Source organism: Hibiscus syriacus, unplaced genomic scaffold, assembly GCF_006381635.1.
Source record: "Hibiscus syriacus cultivar Baekdansim isolate YM2019G1 unplaced genomic scaffold, ASM638163v2 tig00113156_pilon, whole genome shotgun sequence".
Taxonomy (NCBI): Eukaryota; Viridiplantae; Streptophyta; class Magnoliopsida; order Malvales; family Malvaceae; genus Hibiscus; species Hibiscus syriacus.
The window spans coordinates 464,301-480,062 of record NW_024063446.1 but is presented as its reverse complement, the minus strand read 5'-3'; the positions used below and the strand labels follow the sequence as shown (position 1 = coordinate 480,062).

Sequence of the window (15,762 nt, the reverse complement as noted above, 5' to 3'; positions counted from 1 at the left end):
TAAAATATATGTTCAAAGATAACTCTTAATCATTTAATATTAAAAAATCACACCCCTAATATTCTTAGTACTCGAACTTATAACATCAAGGAATAACAACAATTTAAGTTAGTGAACTATTAACAATCACAAAATAATTATCCGATTATTCATTATGTTATGATCCAAACTCGTCTTTTCAAATTGAGTTGACCATTAACATGCTAAATGAAAAATGATATAATATGAACCCTAAACCCTCAAGTAACTATTTATATAATTTATCCTAATTATTATATCATTCCAAAGAATATTTCTATTATACTGTATTAAATAAATAATTGATTATCTTTTAACATAAATTCAGGTTGAACTCCACTCGACTAAACCTCAAAATTCCACGTCAAAATTTCTGGCAACAATAAAAATTTGCACAAAAGCTAATTACCAAAAATGAAATTAGTTGAGGAACAATTCTATTAACAAACACAAAATTCAAAATGAGAATCTTAATTAGAGCACTAAAGATCAAACAGATAACCAAAATTCTCCAGACATCAAATAAAGATAACATCCTTGCACCCTGCAACAGCTGCAATCCATGGAAAAAGAAAAAAACAACACAAAATAAAAATAAGGCTGCTCCATAACTATTACTCAAGGAGATAAACAATCATTCCTCTTCGGCGATCCTGCCCTTCTCACTAACATAGATACCATCGAGGAACTTCCTAATATCCTTGTTCTTCACATGGCATTTCTGTTTAAAACGAAGGTCGAATGATAATATTATTAAAGCAATGTATGAGTTAATATATGGAAACCAAATTTGAAATACTTGCATAAGGAGTGTGAACTTAATGTTTTAAACATCCCAGACAAGTACCTGGTTTATCAAAGCTGCAGACCGGGAAACAAGTTCGATGTCATTGCCATCCAAAACGATCTCATCCTTAACCTTCTCGGATCTCACAATGGAAACCCCTTCCAACATATCCACCTTACGAACCTGAGGTTTAACGAACTGATGATCAGCCCGAAATAAACAGCATTGTATAAATAGAAAAAAAAATCAACTCAACCATTCTTTCTCACACACAAGGAGTTAACCAAATTTGAATACAACGTAAAAGGAAGAAGGAAAAATATATAGCCTATGGTCCTATGGAATATGGGTCAACAAAACCAATCTTGCTCACACAATGAAAAAAGATTGGGATTAAGGGTTTGTGTTAGGATTTAGGGACAGAACACTCCAATGGATTAACAAGAGATAGTTCTCAGTGAATGTATCACTGTGAACAGAAAAGACTGCAGGAAGAGGTTCTGTTAAATCATTAGGCATAAAAGAACCACGTTCTTCTACTAGAATTGGTAAAAAGTAATTTATGATTTCAGCATATTTGTATACTAGACCAGGCAAACATTCAGCAATAAATTCATTGTAACCAAAGGCCATACCAAAATGAAGATTCATAAAACGAGTATTTTTCAGAAACAGAGATCGCCCTAGAAATGCCTTGAATAATACAATCAACAGTAACAATCAAATTCAACATAAGTATAAGCAGATATATATATATATATCTATAAGGAAAGTGAGAAGAGAGAGAGAGAGCAAGAGAGACCTTCTTCTCGCCAAGGAAGTTGCGGATCTCGATGGACTTGTTGCCATTAGTGATGGAGGCGTTAATCGGAAAGTGGGCGTAGACGAACCTCATCTTGTAACGGTATCCTTTAGTGACTCCGGTGATGAGATTCTCGACGTGGCTGAGAGCGGTACGGATGGCGGCGCTGGTCTTCCTGGAGCCGAACCAGGCCTCGATCCTGAGCTTGCGCTTGCCGGTCTCTTCGTCCTTGATGAGATGGAAGTCGAGGTTGAGGTGCTTGAAGTTGCGGGTGAGCTTACCCCTTGGACCTTCAACCTCGATCATCTTGGCCTTAACCTTAATACTAACCCCATCGGGGATGTCCATGGTCTCGGAGGAAAGAATGGTCTTCATTTTGGCTCTTCGAAGCTTTCCTTTCAAAGCTCTGTCCTAAGCGGCTTCGAGGAGAGTTGAGGAAACCCTAAACCTAGCGGAGGCCTATTATATAGCAATGGGTCCAAAATACCTAATTCGGAGAACACCCGGAGATGGGCTCCTCTAGTTGTTTTTAGATCAGTCAAAAATTTCCAGTTCGATGGGCCTCGTGGTTGAATTGTAAATTTGTGAAGTTTATTGGGCAATACTAAATAATAATGTAAAAAATATTTAAATATTCAAGGCTTACAAGTTAAATAATGATTTTTCTGTTTATATTTCCATTCTCTCTTTATGAAAACTACAAGCTTAAAATTTAAGTGATCAAAACAGTTATATAAACATAGTTTAATAATCTCTAATATACTTTATATATATATTATTCTGGATTCAATTGATCGATCTAATTAAAGAAAAATAACATTACTACTTCATGTATATGACACAAACATCCGATCTTCATATTAGCAATAATGATATAGTGCCAATTCAGAAGTAACATGTCGGAGGTTGAAAATGAGAAAGAAAATTACAACAATACAAATACAGAATACGATTACTCAACACACAACAGTCGGGTGTTGCCCCTTCCTGTACAATTCATATCAACCCTTCATGGAGATCGTGGCTATCCGTAAAGCTAATATAATCCGGAATAGCTCACATTTACAAGCGATCTTTATCGTCGTCTTCCAATTTGTACGAGCTTAAGTGATTGACCTTGAACTTCCATTCTCCTTTGATGGGATCATACGACAGAAACTCGGCTCCTTGCTCCTCCGTCTTCCTCTTAAGCATGTTCTTGTATCTCTCGACTCGGGGGCCTTTTGTATATTGCTCTGAGGTCTTTTTATCAAAGCATTTGATGTTGAGAAGTGTTACCTCCGCGGTTTTATTAAGACCTTGTCCGACAGGAGGTTTCTTGCTGTCGTCCAGGTAAACGATCACCTCGCGGTTGTTGAACTGGACAAGAGACTCCATATCAAGACGTCTCACATCTGTCTCTCCATGCCACCCAACCACAAAGTCCTTCACACGGCGACAGTACCCTGGTTCAGCCCTTTCCTTAGCTGCCAATTCTTGGATTCGAGGTTCTGTAAAGTAGTCAGACCGGCAGAGCTTTGGCATTAGAGCCTCGATGTCAACCCCATGCTCATAGACAATAGCCGCCTCACCAGCTCTGTGGTCACAAATCCTCTTGTACGAGTCCTCTCTCAGCAGAATGATCATCCTGGACTACGTTAGCCCTTTGGTGACCTTTAACAGGATGGATTCGCAACTTCACATGGTCATTTTCAGCAGGATTTTCTACAATGATCATACCAATGCAATTTTCAGGAATCAGAAATAGTTACAAAATAAATTCTCATAATGACAAAGGGAGAACTTTAAGACCGATGCATTTTTCAAATCACAAGAATATCAATTTTATAAAATGACACAATACAAAATCGAAGGCGATTACAATTTCAGGTCAAAGATGCAACTTACCATCTTTATCCTCAGCTTTGGAGCCATCATCAGAAATTTCGCCTAAATGAAAAGGAAGCTCCAAAGAGTCAACCACAAGCAGACAAAAATTAACTAAACCGATCATGAAATGAATTACACACAAATTCAAAAATCCTAAAACAAAATCACTGCATTTTCTCAATGAGGTAAGTAATATGATTCAAAGCAATAAACTGTCACCCCTATTTATAAGCTTCTCTTCTAATCCACCTGGTACAAAAAAAAAATGTAGATGAGCTTGAAAGGATCTTACCATTCTCATGCACTGGAGAGGATGCATCCTTCAATGGCGATCCCTTCTCTGCAGAGGCTCTGGAAGGCCAATTTTCTGTAGGACGAATGACTAGAGACCTTGGGTTTTCCCTAGGAAAAATCATAGTATCAGCCTTAGGCACGCTGGGTGTCTCTTCATCATCACTGAAAAATGGAACCTACATATATCAGAACAAAGAAAACAAACACTTGTTAGAACTTTAACCCCATATGGTGAGCAATGAAATAACGTTTTAAATAATATCAGAGTTGCTACTTTCATGGGGGCAACCTCACCTTCGGATTGTCCTTATCAGGACGATATTTCCTTGCAGGCAACCTGATCCGCCTTTGCGAAAGATATCGAGAAGTCAATGAGGAGGATATTCTAATAGGTGCAGGTTTGTCCACAACCTGATAATTCCATTAGCAGTCAACCTGATAATAACCAGTGTTAAAAAGGGCGCAAGGCGCACTAAGGCGATAGGGGTTTTATAACCAAGTCGCAAGGGGAGTGCCTTATTGAAGCAAGGCGCACGTTTTAAAAATAAAAGATAGACATGTTTTTTCTAGTTTTATAGTCAAGCAAAATTAAGCTAATGTGCTCATGTCAAACTGTGAGATTTCGAGAAAAGTGAAAGGCTTTCTCTTAATTTTCTTATTCAAAAAAAAAAAAAACAACCTGATAAAATAGTATGTGTGTTACAAGCTAGAGCCCAACTAGGTTTCTTTTTTCCTAAAACCTTATCTACAAAATATTTATCTCCTAAGAAGATAAAAATTGATCATATAATACAAATTAAAATAGACTTCTAATTTCATCTTCTTTCTACCCAAACATCTTTAGCTTTTGTAAAATCTTCTCCCTTAATTCTTTCTTCTCATTGTAATACCATGGGAGTCAAATCAGACCCCCTGATACATGAAGATGGATGAATCCTATCATAAGATAACTTTCAACATCAAAGAATAAAGTTGAATAAAAATGTCACCATACAACTACACCAAGAATTGGGAAAATATATATATACACAAAATGCAGTGAAGTGGGAAACATGAGCATTATTAGGATGCCAATGACACCTGTGACAGGAATTATGTTTTTTCCTGATTATTTTGCTTACCCATCTACAAACAGCAAAGCAGACAAGTATATACCATCAATTGTAGATAAAAAATGAGCAGAAAAGAGAGCATTAGGACCTCAATGTTTGGAATTCACACACAGATGGAAAACAATGGATTGATGTGTGTATGCATGTATGCTATATCTCCCTCATAATAGCATATGCACACAGTTTAAGCACAAAAAAAAAAAGAACAAAAACATTGAAGAGGCGGCGCCTTTCTGCACTTCATTGAAATGGCCTCGCCCAGACCTAATTAGACGCTTCACCCTCGCCTCCTCGCCTCGCCTTAGCGTCTAGGCGCGTCACAGTTGCGCCTTTTTATACACTGATAATACCAGAAAAGAAAAGAAAAGAAAAGAACACAGAAACGCTTACCACCAAAAGATGATGATGAACTGCCAAATGCTGGAGTAGAAGAAGATCCAAAAGCTGGCATGGAACTTCCAAAAGCTGAAGATGATGAGGCACCGAATGCAGTTGTTGAGGAAAAGGGAGACGAAGATTGGGCAGCACCAAACACTCCAGTAGAAGTACCCCCGAATATTGAACCGGCTGTTTGGGTTCCAAAAGGGGTAACACTACCAAAGGAAGGATTAGGAGCAAATGGATTGCTATTTGTGTTGTTGGTCTGGCCAAAAACAGATTGGGACGCAAATGGGCTATTTGATGATTGCCCAAAAGCTGTTTAAAGCATTGCCAACTTAGTTAAAATTTCCAAAAAGGTCACAAGTAATAACAAATTTATTCTCAAAAAAGTTAACATATAGATTAGAGATAACAGTAGAACTTAATCATCAATGAATAAACTACAAGCATATATATCATAAACAAAGCATGAAAGTCGATCAATAACAAGCACAAGGATTTGGCTAGTAATTAAAACATATAACTAACGATTGATCAAGAAGCTAAACAACCTACTAAATAGTTAACAGGCAAGATTGTGCGATAGGATAAACATTTTTCTCCAATAAAATACAACATAGAAACAGGAAATAGATCAACAACAAAAAATTACCATAAGAGAGATACTCGTAAACAGTTAACAATAATCACTGATTATCACGGCATACAACATAGAAACCTAAACTCGACTTCCAAAGCACAATACAAAGTAACAAGCCACAAGCTCCTAGAATTAATAAAGAACGGAAGCTAAAATATAAAATCATCAAAAGATCAGCTGAAAGAATCAAATAAAAATAAGATTTCTAGTACATTTTCTACCGGATTTAATAAAACGTAAGATAAAAATAAACTTACAGCTAGTTGAACCAAACATCTTCGTTTTCTATTGTTCTTTCACTCCACAGTTCGTCCTTGATCTCAAACAGAGAGAAAAAAAAGAAGCAAATTAAGCAAACAAGAAAACGTCAATAAGTAATAAATCAATAAGCTAAACAGAATCCATGCGAAATTTGAATCAGCATTGTAAAAGTAGATTAAATGTGGTAAATAAGAAGCGATGAGCCAAACTTCCCATTCATCTTTCAGCTGAATTTCAACCTATGTTTCTCCTTTTTCCTTCCTATGAATTTATTTAACACTACAAATAAACAATGAATATATATATATATATATATATATAGTGAAGCAAAGAGAAATAGGTATATTACCAAGGTGTTCGATGCTTCAACGAATCGCGGGAGAAGTCTTAGCTAAGATAAGCACTTCCAGAAACCTATTATATTACCGAAGGAAAAATGGAAACAATAAGCAGCGTTGTGAGATTGAGCAGTGAAGCAGTGGGAGTGAGAGAGGAACGATAAATAAAAGAGAAATGGTTTTTGGGGAGAAAACGAAGGGTTTTGGGGGATCGATCTGAATCGGGAGATTGGGAGAGAGAGATTTAGAGCCCCGAATTAGAAAGGGTGGTGGTGGGGCAGGGAGAGCCCCGAATAGAGCGACGAAGGGGTAGGGGGTCGTAGTGTCAGGTGATTCGCAGTAGCGTTGTTTTTAAGTCCGGATGGATAGTTATTTCGTAGCGTAGCGTTTTCCGGATTTTGGTCGCAATAAGTTTAGCTGCTTTTAAGTCCAAAAATAAAATTAATTATGTGATAAACTTATTTGTCTCGTAAGTTAAAGCTTAATATGATTTTTTTTTTAAAAAAAATTGAAGATCAATAACATCATTCCATACCTTGTTGAGTGCTCTTCACAGGTTTGAGCTACTTCGAAGGCTTAATGACTCTGGGATTGTTCCTTGCCATTTGTATTTCGATCTTATCATTTGCACCCAGAGATGGTCCCTTCTCGTTATGAGGTTGAAGGCAACTTTCATTAAAAAAGCTTCGTTCTGAAGTTTCAGTTTCTTCATCCCAATACCTCCTTTCGGAATCGGTTTGCTCATGTCTTCTCAATTGACAAGATGCATTCCCCTTTTCTCCTTAGCTTGCCCCCATATAAAGCTTCTGATGCTTTTTCGATCTCATCACAAACACCCTTTGGCAGCATTGTTGTCTGCATGCATGGTGTAACACGGAATTGTGGCCAGACAGCTTTAGCTAATGTTATCTTACCTGCAAGCAATAATTGTTTTGCCTTCCGTCCAGCTAGTTTCATGTTTACTTTCTGGATTAGGTACCTGTACAAGGACGTAGATGCTTTTCCATGAATCACCGGTACTCCCAGATATTTTCCTAAGTCTCACTTTTTTGAACCCGAGTGCATCGCTTATTTGCTGCTTCAGTGAACCAGGATATTCTTCGTAAACAATACGTTGCGCATGACTTCTATTTGCTCCATTGACGCTTCAGTAAAAACGTTCATGTCATCTGCGACGAAGAGGTGTGAGATACCAGGACTATCTTTTGATGTTTTAAAAGGTTTGCATGCACCCTTCGACGTTTCTCTACTTATTGTCTGTGCGAGCCGTTCCATACACGAGACAAATAAATATGGGGAGATAGGATCCCCTTGTCTGATACATCTAGAAGGTTTAAACGATCACCTATAAAAAAAAACATTAGACACATATTTAAAAAAAAACATTTTAAATACTAAATTTTTTTCAAAACATAATTCAGACACTTATTTTCAATATAAATAGAAATATAACACAAAGTTTATTCCGTACCAATCAATAGAGGTAGCTTAGTTGATCATTTATCTATTTGGGATTTTTCAACTTCTCCCCGTTCCTTCTCCTTTTGCAAACACCACGATTTCAAAATTATATTATAATTTTACTTATTTAATAAAATTAATTACTTTCAATAATTATAATTTATGAGAAAATAATATACTTTTTCAATATTTTTTTAGTTATCTTCCGATTTTAAGGTTTCGGCTTAATTAATCCGAACCAACTCGACTCACATACTTAATTTTGGTGAGCGAGTCTCCCAAGCAGAGATTTTCTACATACACAAAAACTCAAAACTGGAACTTTACTTAAACGATATTAAACTGATTTTAATTTTTTTTAATATTTTAATGTAGGTGTAGAATAGTATAGTCATTCCAAATTCCGGCTTTGAATAATTCTAAATACAAATGAATACTTATTGTACTTTTTTTAGGGTCAACTTGTAAAATTCCTAAAAGTTTCCAACCAAACAATCACCAATATAAGACGCAACCGGCCGATGCGAACAAAGCAAGCAAAATAAATCAAACCGGAGAGATTATCTTCGCCGATAGTGTTTATTTTCTTCCTTTCAGTTTCCCCTATGGCGAGGATCTGCAGCTCCGTTTTGCTTTTCCTTTTGATTTCTCTTTTTGTTTCGCACGTTTCTTCCGAGATCCGTATCACGGAGATCCGATCCGATGCCCACCCCATAATCCCCTTGGACCAGTTTGGGTTCACCCACACTGGTCGTCTCGAGCTCAACGTCTCTCGGATTGATCTCTCGAACAAGAATCCGGACATCGACTTGGCCAAAGTCGGGTTCTTCCTCTCCACGCTGGACGCCTGGATGCACGTGCTTCAACAACTGGCGGACAGCGAAGTCACTTGCGCTCTCGAGTCCGATCTTGTCAAGCGCGTCTCCGATTTCAAGGCCGCCAAAGGGAAATCCAGCTTCGACGTCTCTGTCCCTGTGAGCGACGCTGAACAGTACACGCTGGTCTTCGCAAACTGTCTCAGTGATGCCAAAGTATCGATGACCGTCCGATCGGCGATGTACAATCTCGAGGGGAGGGATGGCCACAGGGATTATCTCTCCGCCGGCAAGACAATTCTCCCTAGGGTTTACTTCCTTTTGTCCCTTGTTTATTTCTCTCTCGCAGGGATTTGGATCTATGTGCTTTACAAAAAACGACTCACTGTTTTTAGAATCCATTTCTTTATGCTGGCAGTCGTTGTTTTAAAAGCTTTTAATCTGATATTCGAAGCAGAGGATAAATCTTATATCAAACGAACCGGAAGTGCTCATGGTTGGGATGTTTTGTTTTATATTTTCAGTTTCTTGAAAGGGATCATGCTTTTTACTCTGATCGTATTGATCGGTACTGGTTGGTCGTTTGTGAAACCCTTCTTGCAAGACAAGGAAAAGAAGGTTTTGATGATTGTGATTCCACTTCAGGTTGTTGCTAACATTGCCCAAGTTGTCGTCGATGAGACCTCGCCTTTCGGTGAAAATAGGGTCACATGGAAGCAAGTGTTGTTGCTTGTTGATGTCATTTGTTGTTGTGCCGTGTTGTTCCCCATTGTTTGGTCGATTAAGAACTTGCGCGAGGCAGCTCGGACGGATGGGAAAGCTGCGGTGAATTTGATGAAGTTGACCCTGTTCAGGCAGTATTACGTTGTGGTCATCTGCTATATTTACTTTACTCGTGTTGTAGTTTATGCTTTGGAGACTATTACTTCGTATAAGTATTTTTGGACTAGTGTGTTGGCCGGGGAGTTGGCTACACTCGCCTTTTACGTGTTTACTGGGTATAAATTCAAGCCAGAGGCGCATAACCCATATTTCGCAATCGATGATGAAGAGGAAGAGGCTGCTGCAGAGCAGTTGAAGCTTGAAGATGAGTTTGAATTGTAATACCGATCATCAAGATAAGAGAAACCTATGGACACTGATTGAAGAAAGTGAATGTCAAATCAAACTGGGACATTGAGGTAAAACCCATATTCTTGAAAATGGCATCACTGTTAAGAAAACACCATGATAATTCGTACTATTTTCCCTTTTGGTTTACTTTGTAGGATAATATTAAACTTCGATGCACTTTGTGAACTTTATAGTCTGTAACAAAAATAAACAAGCCATGCTATACTTTTTGTTCAAACTGCTTGTTTATTGAATAACTCATGGGAATATGTTGTAGCATGATCCGGTGTATTTGTTTCATGTTTGTGTATTCCTTTTATGCCAATGCTCGTTTATAAAGTGTTATGTTTATATAATTTTTTATAGGTTAATAGTATATGATACATAAATTTTGATATTTTTATATAATAGTGTCATTTATTCGCATCATACGAAGAAGTAATCTAAATTCTTTGATCGACTATTGGAATGATATATTAGTCAAATGGTTGTCTCGAATTTGAAATTACAAGCTGCTGATGTCTTGAGGATCATATCCTTCATGTAAAGTAACATCGAAATGACTCAATTTCTCATGTCAACCACTTTATATCAGTGATTGAATATGGAGAAATTTCACACCCAAAACTTCCTTTATTACATGAAGAACATATTGATTCTTTTTCCAACCCAAAGTGGCCTTGTGGTGCATATTTGAAACTAGGCCTTCTCAATTTATGGCCTAAACCAGCATGAGCTTCATTAGCTTGGTAAGCAACTCTCTTAGATAACGAACCACCTTGACCCCTCTCTGGGTTTATTGGCCTTTGTCTAGGTGTGCTACGTGACCTTACCTTGGCCCTTGCCGATTCCGTGGAAGCCATATAATTTGTCATCATCGCCAAGCTCGGACTGTTTGCTGCGTAATAGTAGATTATCTCTTCTTTAACAGGGCTTGCTAAATGAATTGCAGAGGCTTTTCGATGGAGGCTTGTTTCTCAGTTGAGGCTCTTTAATGGAAGCTCTTTGAAATATACTTATAATAGGAATTTAATTCGTATATTCTAAATTAATCATTTTTAATTTCCATGTTCTTTAAAATTTAAAATTCCAATTCCACAAATAACCATTAGACCTATCAGGTCAAACTATGTTATTCTTTAGTTAGTTCATATTCTTCGATTTGACCATTTTTAGTAACAGTCAATGTTTAGGTAAGAACTAAAATATCAAAATCTATAAACTGCATGGATTAAAACGAACCAAATTCAATGATAAGGATTAATTCCACAATTTGAGTATAATACAGGAAATAGTAACAGAATTTGACCAAAACAATATCCAAAGGCATGCACGACAAGGGGACTGCTACCGTCATCAGCACGTGTCGATCCCGATCAAATCCCATTGACCTTTTGTCGTAATATGCCACTATTTGTCGTGGAGAGGCGTTCAAAAGTTCGTCAGATACCATTGATGTTGTTCGTTGATTTTGGTCGATTTTGATGTCCATAAGCCACATTGCCGCCACCATTCGAACTACCTTGAAATTTCGATCAAAATACAATTGTTCGACGATGATGCCCGACGACCTTTTGGGTTGGGAAATTAAAATTGAAATTGCGAATTAAAAATTTAGATTTTGGGATTTTAGATTTATGGATTTTGGGTGACGGTAAGGATGATGATTTGATCGATGGGTGGGTAGCAACGAGTGGGTTACCGTTCGACGATGATGGTGGTGGTCGGAGATGACCGACGATGGTTGGTAATAGGATCAAAATGAGAGATTTTAGTTTTTTTTTAATAATTTCAGTGAAAAAATTGGATTTTTTATAAATCAATTTTTCTTTTTTAATTAAAAGTAATATTTTTATTATTAAAAATTAAAAAAATAAATGATATACACTTAAAAGTATAACTCAAAAAATGTTACACACTTATTTTTTTTAAAAATTTTTAAACAATAAAACGTTTTTTCGTTAAATAATTTAAACACTTATTTTTATATTAATTCATTTATATTCCTAAATTTTGACATTGAATAATATATGCTATTAGTTAATTTGACATTTTTCAATCTGAAAATTGAAATTATTTAATTGATTTATATTTTTTAAATTGATCAAGCCATGATTTAATATATATAATAAAGTAATAGGTAAAGTATATAAATAGTCCCCAAGCTTTTAGAGTATTTACATTTTAGTAACACAACTTTTGAAACTTGCAATACAATCATCAAACTTTTAATTTGTTTTTATTTTGATCCTTGTCGTTATCTGCGGTTAATTTTTGTTGACGTGTCACTTAACCCCTTTAACTTTCTGACGTGGCAGCAGCAGCTTTTTCTTCTTCTTCTACCTTCTTTCTTCCCTCTTCTTCTTGCCAAGAAAATCCTTGGAAGTTGGAACAGAGGATTCGTCACCATTGTTTTTGGCGGGGACGGGGGTGGGGGAGCTGCCGGTGCTCTTTTTAGAGGAACTGGAAGGGCTGGTAGAGGGGGGAGATTTAGAATCGCTGGACTTGGGTGATTAATTTGATGCCCGTTGTCATTCTTTCACTGTGGTCCATGGGAGAACAGAAGCTAGTCTTTATTCTTTACACTGATCTTAGCGTGAATTGACTGAATTTTCATGAAATAGCTAATGCATGCTCAAATTAACTTGACATTTGCTTGCAGGAGAGAGCATGATTTTACTTCCCTCTTATATTTTTCCGTTAAAGCAGTGTTGTGTGTTATTATTTCTATTTTTTTCAAGTTGTTAGCCTTTTGATGACATGCATTTGCAGGATACATAGGAGGAGTTGATCCTGATGAGCTCTCATATGAGGTAAGCTTCCATTTAGGTTTGAGTGCTTTAGAATTTTGCTCAAGCACTCATACAAAGCTCAATCCTATCATTCAGGAACTTATCGCACTCGGTGAAGTAGTTGGAACAGAGAGCAGGGGGCTTTCAGCTGATTCAATTGCATCCTTGCCTTCGGTGACATACAAGACAGGAAACAGTCAAACTGGAAGCAACGATTCGTAAGTTTGAATGCTTTAGTTTTATTTTTTTTTAATGCCTGAATGTTTTTCTCTAGATGATTGAACTTGTAACCATGTTTTCAGGTGTGTCATCTCCCGTGTAGACTACGAGGATGGTGACTCCTTAACGTCACTTTCTTGCAAGCATTCATATCATCCCAAGTGCATAAATAAACAAGGTATGGTTATTTATATTTCCGTTTAATAGCTTGTAGTTTGTTCCCGTGTTACGATTTTGTTAATATTATATGTGTTGGAATTCCGGTTTATGCGACTCCTTCATATCGTCACCTTTTGTACTTCGCTGTATTGCCGCAGGTCTGCCCTGTTTGTAGTGCTGAGGTCTCAACTTGAAGGCAAAACTAGTATTTTCGGACAGAGTGTGTGAGGAGGAGGAGGAGGAGAAGAAGAAGAAGAAGAAGAATAAGAAGAAGAAGAAGAAGAAGAAGAAGAAGAAGAAGAAGAAGAAGAAGAAGAAGAAGAAGAAGAAGGAAAAGCTGCTGCTGCAACGTCATAAAGTTAACGGAGTTAAATGTCACATCAACAAAAACTAACGGCAGATACTAAAATGAAAACAAATTAAAAGTTTGATGACTGTATTACGAGTTTTAAAAGTTTGGTGACCAAAATGCAAGTACCCTAAAAGTTTGGGGACTATTTATATACTTGACCCTAATATAATATGGAATAAGGTAATGGATTAATTACTTAATTCATGAGACTGTTACGGTCACATATTCATTCAGCCTTTCACAAGACTAGAGCAGTCTTGTAAACGAGGGTGATTCAGACAGGGATATCCTATTTATCCATGAATGAACTCTGAATTTAATTTGACTACAAATTTTACAATTTTAAATTTTGACTTGGTTTATAATAATAATATAAGTAACTATAGGTTTCAGCCTTGACACTAAAGGCCTGCGAAAGAGCATTAGCGGTAGTTTGTAATGTAGACCCAGAGCCCCAATGGGCTTATCATGACCTTCATTTTAGAGTGAAGCAAAAATCGGTTAAAATTAATTTTATCGAAACATTCGGTTTTGTCAAGTTTTTAATAAATTAGTTATTTTAATTAATCAGTTAAAGTTTCGATTTTATATAAAATTTTTAGATAATATCGAATGTTTTATTATTTATTCCTTAAAAGAATATTTTTAATATATTTAAAAATATGCTTGAATCACCCAAGCATATCTGATCTACACTTTCTATTTTTTTTTGCAATAATATATCAAATAATAATTCAATTGTATATATACCAATAGCATTAAACAAAATCAAAATTCACCTCGGTATGCAATTTTGATTTTCTATCCATTCTCGTATATAACTCGACACAACCCTAAAATTTTATATCTTTCACCTGACTTGACCCGACCAAAAAAATATATATCTTCACTCAATCCGAATTTTTTAGATAAACCAGAATCCGATCCGATCCGATCCGACCCGAAATAATAAAAAACGTTATTTTTATTTAATAAAAATAATGATTTTATTGAAAAAAATTATATAGAGAGTGTATTATTATAATTATTCCTAAAAATTATATAGAGAGGAGTATTTTTATTCAAACACATCCTTAATCTCATTATAGGATGAACCGCTGCTTAGTCCGATTCAATCTACACCGGTTTGAACCGCTATTAGTGAATCGGAAAAAACCGCCAATTTTGTTTTTTTTAAAAAAAAATTAAACCAAACAACGACGCTTGTTAAACGAGCCAAGTCAAACTCGAGTATTGCTGAGCTCGACTCGAACTTGAAAACTTTAAAAGTAAGCTCAACTCGACTCAAACTCACGAGCTAAAAATTATCAAGTTCAACTCGAACTCGAAATATAATATTGAAACTTGAACTCGAAAAGGCTTGAACTAAAAAAAATTTAGAAGCTCGATTAAAGCCTCAAGTTTGAGCTTGATTGAAGTGAAAGAATAGTTCACTCAATGCTCACCAAAAGACTATGATTTTGAATGTCAAATTACCTCTATTATTTATAGAATTTAGTAAGATGCTCTTCTATGTTTCTTAGCCATTGAGATTGTTTTGTTCTCATATTTTTACTCTTTAGACTTTTGGGACGCTCTTCTATGTTTCTTAGCCATGTAGAATTATTTTTTTAATAAAAAAATTAAACCAAACAATATCATTTGGTTATGATTTTTTTAGCCCCAAATTTATTTTTTAATTATAGTTATATAATTATATTTATTATTTAATATGTTTTACCTTAAATATTATGTTGTAGTTAATTTGAATCATTTGTTTCACTTGATTTTATGGTTTTTAACTTATATATTATGACTTGCTTTGAATATGTCTTGTGATATAAAAAAATATTTTTATTAAATATTTTTGGTATTTTTATTTAATTTTTTAAATAATTATGACGTCTTCTGGTTCTTCCGACCGGTCGAACTGATTCGATCGATTGAACCAGTGAACTGATAGCATGACCGATTCGTTAACCGGTTCGGTTTTAAAAACCATGTTATAAATTACTTAATTATTGTAACTGATGTGCGATATCTATTGGATTTTACTAATTTTCTGTGCATGTTATAATTATATTTTTATTTAATGTAAGTTGGTGGTGTTGTTTTTTTGTGTTTTTTTTCCATTCTCTTATAAAATGGCATGAACTGAAAAAAACAAACTACATAATTGAAAAATGAAAAGAGAAAAATCTAAGAAATATGTGTTTTTTATTTAATAAAATGGCAAAATAAAAACTACATAATTGCAATAGATAAAAGTTTTTTAAATAATTAATAATAAAGAAAGCAAACAAAACTAACAATATCATAGTTTGGCCTTGGGGACCAATGCAGTAATAACATCAGAAAAACATTAGAAAA

The 15,762-nt window shown here is 35.6% G+C and overlaps 2 protein-coding genes and 1 pseudogene across 2 annotated transcripts; 1 reads left to right on the top strand and 2 right to left on the bottom strand.

Annotated features, from left to right (window-relative positions):
• Positions 1-477: 477 nt before the first annotated feature.
• Positions 478-2,042, bottom strand: LOC120185971 (60S ribosomal protein L9). Its single transcript, XM_039190036.1, has 3 exons — positions 1,608-2,042; positions 866-988; positions 478-739 (listed from the first exon to the last, which is right to left on the bottom strand). The coding sequence occupies exons 1-3, from the start codon at positions 1,980-1,982 to the stop codon at positions 653-655; spliced, it is 585 nt and encodes a 194-aa protein (XP_039045967.1). The 5' UTR covers positions 1,983-2,042; the 3' UTR covers positions 478-652.
• A 449-nt stretch (positions 2,043-2,491) lies between these two features.
• Positions 2,492-6,352, bottom strand: LOC120185947 (annotated as a pseudogene).
• A 2,109-nt stretch (positions 6,353-8,461) lies between these two features.
• On the top strand, positions 8,462-10,169 carry LOC120185968 (protein CANDIDATE G-PROTEIN COUPLED RECEPTOR 7-like). The gene has a single exon (XM_039190034.1). It carries the CDS (start codon positions 8,569-8,571, stop codon positions 9,880-9,882), a length of 1,314 nt encoding a protein of 437 aa, XP_039045965.1. The 5' UTR covers positions 8,462-8,568; the 3' UTR covers positions 9,883-10,169.
• Positions 10,170-15,762: the final 5,593 nt, after the last annotated feature.

Coding starts and splice junctions, on each gene's coding strand:
- LOC120185971 (XM_039190036.1), bottom strand. CDS start 1,982: ATGAAGACCATTCTTTCCTCCGAGACCATGGACATCCCCGATGGGGTT. Junction 989..1,607: donor ACTTCCTTGGCGAGAAGAAG/GTCTCTCTTGCT, acceptor GTTAAACCTCAG/GTTCGTAAGGTGGATATGTT. Junction 740..865: donor CTGCAGCTTTGATAAACCAG/GTACTTGTCTGG, acceptor CGTTTTAAACAG/AAATGCCATGTGAAGAACAA.
- LOC120185968 (XM_039190034.1), top strand. CDS start 8,569: ATGGCGAGGATCTGCAGCTCCGTTTTGCTTTTCCTTTTGATTTCTCTT.